Genomic DNA, 7,067 nt, shown 5'->3' on the forward strand with positions numbered 1-7,067 from the left:
TACACAAAAAAAGAAAAAAAAAGAAAAAGAAAAAAACTAAAGTGGCCCTCCAATGAGATGACAGTGCCAGCAGTGGCTCACACCTCATTAAAGTTTGAGACCCCTGGTCATGTTATTGAAATCACACAGTAAAGTGATCTTTGCTTACTTTTTGATGTTTTCATCATTTTATTTGCCTTGAAGTTCTCTTTCAAATCGAGCAGATTCTTCTCATATTTTGCAAAGCATCACCTCATCATGACACTGACACACATTTTTATATAAACCTGGAAAATACTGAAGTTTTTAGGATTTAGAAACAAAGCAAGGTATGATATGCAAAGTTGGAAACTCGTTTTAATAACTGTCTAGTCAAAGGGTTTGAGAAATATCAAAAGAAAAAAAATGAAAATAAAGTGATTGTGGTTAAGGCTGCAAGCACATTAGCAGAAGTAAAGAACTGTAGTTCATGCAGTTATTTGTAAATACAAGCTATTTCTATCTGTGAACAGAGGGTAGCTTTGCAGATTGTGATCCTTCACTGCTAAGTAACTTCTGCTTTATTATTTATATATTTTATTAAGGAACATTAAAGTGACATTTGCTTACCTTTTGTTGTTGTTTTTTTTGTTTTGTTTTTTGTGTCCCGTTTGGATCTTTAGCCATCAGAATTGTTGTCTTAAGGCCAAGAAAGATGCCAAGCGGATTTATTTTACCAAGTGGATCATCATGGCCTTGCCATATTGGTCCATTTGATTGACCTTTATTATAATTATGAATTTATTTTATTTTCAGTTGCTACAAACGGGACAGACATGACTGTGGGATAGGACAGGGGGAAAGAATGAAAGAAAGAGAGGGAGGGAGAGAAAGAAAACCAAAGGGGAGAAGAGACGGTGAGAAGGGGGGGAAGAGAGAAAAAACAAACAAACAAACAAACAAAAAAAAACAAAAAAACACCTGGGTCACCTGTATGGAGAAAAAAAACAGAGGAGACAGCAAACAACAAAGAGCAACATAAGAAAAAAAAAAAAAAAGCACCATCACAATAAACTAGCTAGCAGTAGATATCAATAGTTACTAAATAATAAACGATATTGTGCAGCACGCAAGATAGACAGCACACAATGTGCTTTGAGGCAGCAGCCAAGAAAGCTGTAGTCCGCGTCTGTGAATACCCGTGTGTACACCTGTGTGCATACCTGTGTGGATCAGCATGCTTGCATTCCAAAGGTTTCTCCATGAAATGATCTGCTAGGGAGTGTGGGGAGCCACAGCCCTGTCCTCCAGGGTATGAAGCAGGTATGGAGGAGATCAAAACTCCAGACATCCAGAGGCCCCCAGAACATAAGAGACCAAGGAAGACCCACAGAGGGGCAGCCGCGCCACTGTCCCAGTAAGAGCTAAGGAGAGTCCCAGATGAGGGCTCATTCAGCAGCCGCGGAGCAGAAGCCAGGGGGAGTTGCAGTGACGCGCCCGTGAGCTTTTTGTTTTTTTTTAAATTAATTCTGTTACACTATTAGAGATGTGTTTTAAATCCAAAACCTCGAGCAGATTCGTCCCATATGCTACAACATTGTATCTTTATTACACTGAAACATAATCTATGTTATTTTTATATAAACCTGGAAATAATCTGAAACTCTTAGAATTTAAAAACAAACTTTTTACTCTCTGCAGATTTTCTCATATCTACAGTGGAATTATTTTAACCTGCACAGTGTTTTCCTTTAACTTTACAGTAGTCAGTGTGTGCACACAGGAAACACAGACCAGTTGTGTGCATTGTAACTCATTAAAAGTGACAGCCCTCAGCCAATCAAGTCATTTCTTCAGATCGACTTTAAAAATGTGCTTAATTTAAAGATAGCTTTTTCAGATGAATTAAAAAGAAACATGTTGACCCTCACTAAGAGTTCTGCCTTGTGGTTTGTGGGAAAATCTTCATAATGCAGCAGAATAATGAACCCAGTCACACCTTACACAGATTTACATGTTTAAAAGCAAACAGTGCTGACTGTGATGGACTCATTACTGACCTCTATTACAGTTAACTGAACTCAGCAACACTGATTATTCACAGGGGTGGAGAGAAAGGCAGCACCATTCTCACATACATGACTCACAGTATCAGGTCTGCACAAACTCGTGGGGTCCATGCAGCGACAGTGTTCAAGTTCAAGTTCAAGGTTCTTTATTTGTCACATGCATAGTTATACAAGTATAACACACAGTGAAATGTAGCTGTCAGTACAGTAAAAGTGGGAGTGGGGTCAGGGTGGGTGTTTGGAGTGGGTACTTTATCTGACTTTATATAATGAAAGTAACATGAACATCCCATTCATTATCCAGAACTTTCTTCCATATAGCACAAAGTGACACACGTTGGAGAAAGTGTGCAGCAGGAAGAAAGTCAAACACACTGGCAACATCTAGAGGACAAATAAGTCCTCTAGATGTTGTAGTCTGAAAAACTACAACATCAAATACATTTTACTCTTTTAGGCTACGTTCACACTGCAGGTCTTAATGCTCAATTCCGATTTTTTGATCAAATCCGATTTTTTTGTCTGCTTGTTCACACTACAGATAAAATGTGACAGCAAACGCGCTCTAGTGTGAACGCTCAAAGCGGCCCGCATGCTCAACAGAAGATGTCACACACAACGCGCTCTGTTTAGACCCAGAGCAAACAGTATTGTTTGACTGATGGCCCTTAATATAAAGACTTCGGACTTCACGTTTCCCAATTTTTGCTGTAAGTTATTTTGTTATTTACATAATAATGTAGATAACCTAATAATGATCCTTATTGCTGTTTTAGAGGAGCGGTGCTTCAAAGGACAGTTGCAGATTTCTGTCAGAATCTGCAGATTATGCAGTACAAATAAAATGTTCACGTTTCTCCAACGTTGTCTTCCCAGCAGTTTCACCGGATGGCCAGGAAGCGTTCACGATGTCTTCTCGGGCGCTTCTCCGGCGCTGATAATTGGCGTCTGTCTTGTGTCAGTGACGTAAAAGACGGATTTAATGCGATTTGACCGTTCACACAGCAGTCGCTTTCTAAAACATCAGATATGTATCGGATTCAGTGCCACATAGAAGGTTAGTAGATCAGTCAAATCTGTGTGTCAAAGTATCTTTGGGCAGGTGCTGAGCACTGAGTTGCCCCCAGTGCTCCCACTGGAGGGTGAATGTCAGGTTAAAAGAGCTTAGGCAAAGAAAAAAAACACTTTTGTCAATGAATGAATGAGGCTTGTAGTAAGAAAGTGCTTTTTGTCAGTAAGTCACACGTGTAAGGATTTTAAGGGTTTTCTGTAGAAATAAATGTACCAAGAACTACTGTAAGGAGTGTTGATTGTTACACTTGCAACTGAGTATTTATTTATCTTGACACACACAGATTGTCAGAGGTTGTGTGTGGAGGCGTGGAAGAGATGACCCAAACGCAGGACTCACGGTGCAGAAATGATGAGGATTTATTGGAGTGGGTGAATGAACAACGCAGGAACGGCAGAACTGACTAGCTGACTGAAAGACTGAGTGGCTGGCTGAATAACTGAGCACTAACGGGAACGACTACATAACATCACACAAACATCAATGACACGACAAGGGCTGAAGGGAAGAGAGGGCTTACAATGACAATGATTGGAGACAGGTGAGTGAACAGCTGAACCTAATGAACTAATGATAAATGGGAAGAGGACTGAACATAATGCACACGGACCAAGGCTAACACAATAAAACAGGAAGTGGAACAGGCAGTAGATAAACAGTGAACGTGAACTGAAAATACTGGGTCACTGACCCAGAAACCCTGACACAGATCACTAGTTTACAGCACATCACTTTAAATAGTCATATGAAAAAAATAGTTACCTTGGTGAAAGTTTACAATATAAATGCTCTGGTTTGTCGCATTAGTTTTAATATTTACTAACCATTAAAGATTAGAAATATTATCACTAAGACCAGTTTATAAGTGCACAAAGACAAAAAGATTACAAAGATAATAAAAATAAAATAAACAGCAAATATGAAAACTGAAACTAACTTTGTTTCTGACGTCCAATAAGAAAAGTGTAATAATAGAGTAATGTAGCAAAATGAAGCAAGTAAGTATAATATCGCTGAATCCGACAGTCAAGAGGAAAATAATAAACCATATTACTTGAGTGCAGATCAGACTTTATCAGTGTTGAGCCATTTACAGCTAAAGATTTGATTTTTGCTTCTAGCTGAAATTTTGTCATCATCAAAAAAATCAGGCATCATGACTGAATCAGGCAGTCAAAAGGAAACTATATTTACTTTAGTGAATATCAGATATTGCCAATTTTGTGCTGGTTACAACAATGTTTGTTTTTTTTGTTTGTTGTTTTGCTATTAGTTGAACTTTTGCCAGTAAAAAAAAAAAAGAAAAAGAGCCAGTGACACACATCAGAAATCTTATTTAAAACAAACAAAATTATATGTCTCATTGTCTCTCTGACTGACCCACTCATACTGTCCTCCACTCTGCATGCCCACAGCCCTGCCACACTCCTCAGTCTTTCCCTCTCTGCTCCACTTCTCATAGCAGACCCCCTTGTCATTGACCCAGAACCACAGATCCAGAGTGCAGGAGTAGCGCAGGCCGAGCCAGACAAAAGGACTCGAGGCATTCTTGGCTCTCACCTCTGCCCATCTCTGTTGGTAAGGGTTAGTGATGGAGACCAGTCCCCTGTGAGACTCTCTGCAGTAATCCAAGGCCTCCTCCCAGGTCTTGTTTTCTTTGATCAGGATCAATTTATCTGCCATAAAGAAAAAACAACACATTGAGTTGAATATATGTGAGCTGTAAACATGAGAAACTCTAAGTGCTGTTTATTTTGTTCCAATTAAAGAAAAAAAAACAAAAACTACATGAAGCTTGTGTGTTACTCTGCCCTCAGTAGAAAACAGTATAATAACAATAATGAACTTTGTGCAGACAGGTCGACAACATCCTGAAATATTTATGTTTTTAAACTATTAGGAATCCAAAACAACTTCTCTCCATATTTACAGACAACAGAGACTTTAAAACGTTGGTTGAACCTACCAGTAGCTCAAAGTTATCCCACAGATATTTAAAGTCATCTGACTGTCAACTAAGTGTGTTCATGTTTATGAGATTAATTCAGCAAACATGCAGATGTAGGAGGAGGAAAAATATACAATATGTTCAGTTGGATCTTGTCAGTGATTCCAGTGATCCTCCTTTTAGAGAAAACCAGTCAGACACATGTTGATAAAAACTCACCATCATAACAGAAGAAGGGTTTTTCTTTGCCACATTCATCAGAGCTCCATTTTCCTGATCTGTTTAACAGAGTCATAGCACATGTCTTGCTGTTTTGTTCATCATTGAATAACTGCATATCCCAGTATCTGAAAGAGGAATTACTCCCATCTGACCACCTCCAGCTGTCTCTGAACAGACCGACCCATGCGCTAAACTTGAGGTCCTCTTTCTTAATCAGGGCCTTCATTTTTTCTTCATCAACCTGATCGAGTCCACTGGCCAAGTCAGTGTGATGTGATCTGCAGTAGCTCTGAGCCTGTGTCCAGTTCATAAATGTTGTTATCAAATTCAATGTTTTATTGTCTTTCTTCATTCCTGTGAAACAAACAGAAAAACACACAAAGACATCCCTCAATAAATTTTCTTGTGAAATTATGTCTGTCTCTATCTTCTTAAGTTAGTATTATGATATTCCATTATATTTTTATATCATGATATTATAATAATATTTCATATTATTCACATCTCCTCACCATCGTAGCAGATGAACCACATAGTACGGTCACATGAAACATCTACCAGCTTTTTAGCTCCCTTATCGTATCTTTTCCTCCCACAGTTTCCAGGCTGCTCAGTACCAGTTCTTCCATTCTGATTCCAGCTGCTGTCATTATGAATGTATTTCACTCCTGGCAGAGACCAATGCCACGTCCTGTTTCCACCTGTGTTGTTGTTCAGTCCAATCCAGGCTTCTCCTTGATTCTGTGCAGAGTTACGGAGTCTGCTCATGTCTGTCATGTCAAACACTTTGGCCAGGTCTGTATATTTCTCTCTGCAGTATCTCTGTGCTTCAGACCAGCTCTTGTTTTCTTCAATAAAGTGGTACTCATACAGGCAGCATGTAAAGAAGCAACACTGACCTGAAATACATAAATATGATATAGAGATTATATGAGATTATTGAATTCACTTAAAAAAGTAAAAAACAACAACAACAAAACGTGTGAGGTTATAATCTCATTTTAATTTCAATTAAAAACAGTATATTTGGTGAAACAATCCACTTACGCATCAGAATAAGCAGATACAGACTCCACTGCATCTTTGATCTGACAGATGAAAGTGATGTTTTATTGCTCAAGGAAACAAAGATTTGAACAGAACTTCTTTGATGCAAACTTTATATCAGGAAAGAAAAGATGGATTAAACAGAAAGCAAGATAAAGAAAAATAGTGTGAACATTTTGAACCAGAACAGAAATTAATTCATTTTTAATAATTCAGCAGCTCATGGAGAAGGTAATGAAACCATTAATGTTACTCATCTTGGAAGCTCTTGTCATTGTAAGCTCACAAGTCTTTCCAGTAAACGTCGTGCAAGATAAAAGTTTTTTTTTTTTTGTAACACATGACAAAATATTTTAAATATTCTCTACACATCACCTCTGTATCACAATCATGAAATGATCTTACAGTTTTTAAACTTACATGTGATAATTTCTTCTCTATCCGACGTGTTCATGAAGACAACTCTCAGGTAAATATTGAAACACAGTATAGAGAGCTCTTTTTGTCCTGGTCAGGATTTGAATATCAAAATAAAAGTCTGACTTTCCCTCTGAATGAATGATCCACTGATGTGAGGGATTTTTATATTCCAGTTATGAAAGATGTCATTTACATTATGAGAAAGAGAGACAGAGACAGATTCATCATGTGCTTGGTGAAATGATGCAGGACTGTTGGATTACCAGGATAAAATTTCTGCTTCCTACATTTGAGTCATTTTAATAAATTTGACTATTAAGGCACACTGAGT

At 38.1% G+C, this 7,067-nt stretch overlaps 1 protein-coding gene across 1 annotated transcript; it reads right to left on the reverse strand.

The window, feature by feature from the left end:
- Positions 1 to 4,255: 4,255 nt before the first annotated feature.
- Positions 4,256 to 6,749, reverse strand: LOC146579834 (C-type mannose receptor 2-like). Its single transcript, XM_085269542.1, has 5 exons — positions 6,737 to 6,749; positions 6,317 to 6,426; positions 5,782 to 6,168; positions 5,267 to 5,623; positions 4,256 to 4,775 (listed from the first exon to the last, which is right to left on the reverse strand). The coding sequence occupies exons 2-5, from the start codon at positions 6,348 to 6,350 to the stop codon at positions 4,432 to 4,434; spliced, it is 1,122 nt and encodes a 373-aa protein (XP_085125668.1). The 5' UTR covers positions 6,351 to 6,426; positions 6,737 to 6,749; the 3' UTR covers positions 4,256 to 4,431.
- Between the last annotated feature and the right edge of the window lie 318 nt (positions 6,750 to 7,067).

This window comes from Mchenga conophoros, linkage group LG3 (genome assembly GCF_057382185.1).
Source record: "Mchenga conophoros isolate Kocher_MC1m ecotype Shallow Benthic linkage group LG3, M_conophoros_male_GT1.1, whole genome shotgun sequence".
NCBI lineage: Eukaryota > Metazoa > Chordata > Actinopteri > Cichliformes > Cichlidae > Mchenga > Mchenga conophoros.

Excerpts from the sequence above, each read along its gene's own strand:
- LOC146579834 (XM_085269542.1), bottom strand. The coding sequence starts at position 6,350 with ATGCAGTGGAGTCTGTATCTGCTTATTCTGATGC. Across the intron at positions 6,169-6,316 it reads GTATCTGCTTATTCTGATGC|GTCAGTGTTGCTTCTTTACA; the intron begins GTAAGTGGATTG and ends TATGTATTTCAG. Across the intron at positions 5,624-5,781 it reads GTGGTTCATCTGCTACGATG|GAATGAAGAAAGACAATAAA; the intron begins GTGAGGAGATGT and ends TTTGTTTCACAG.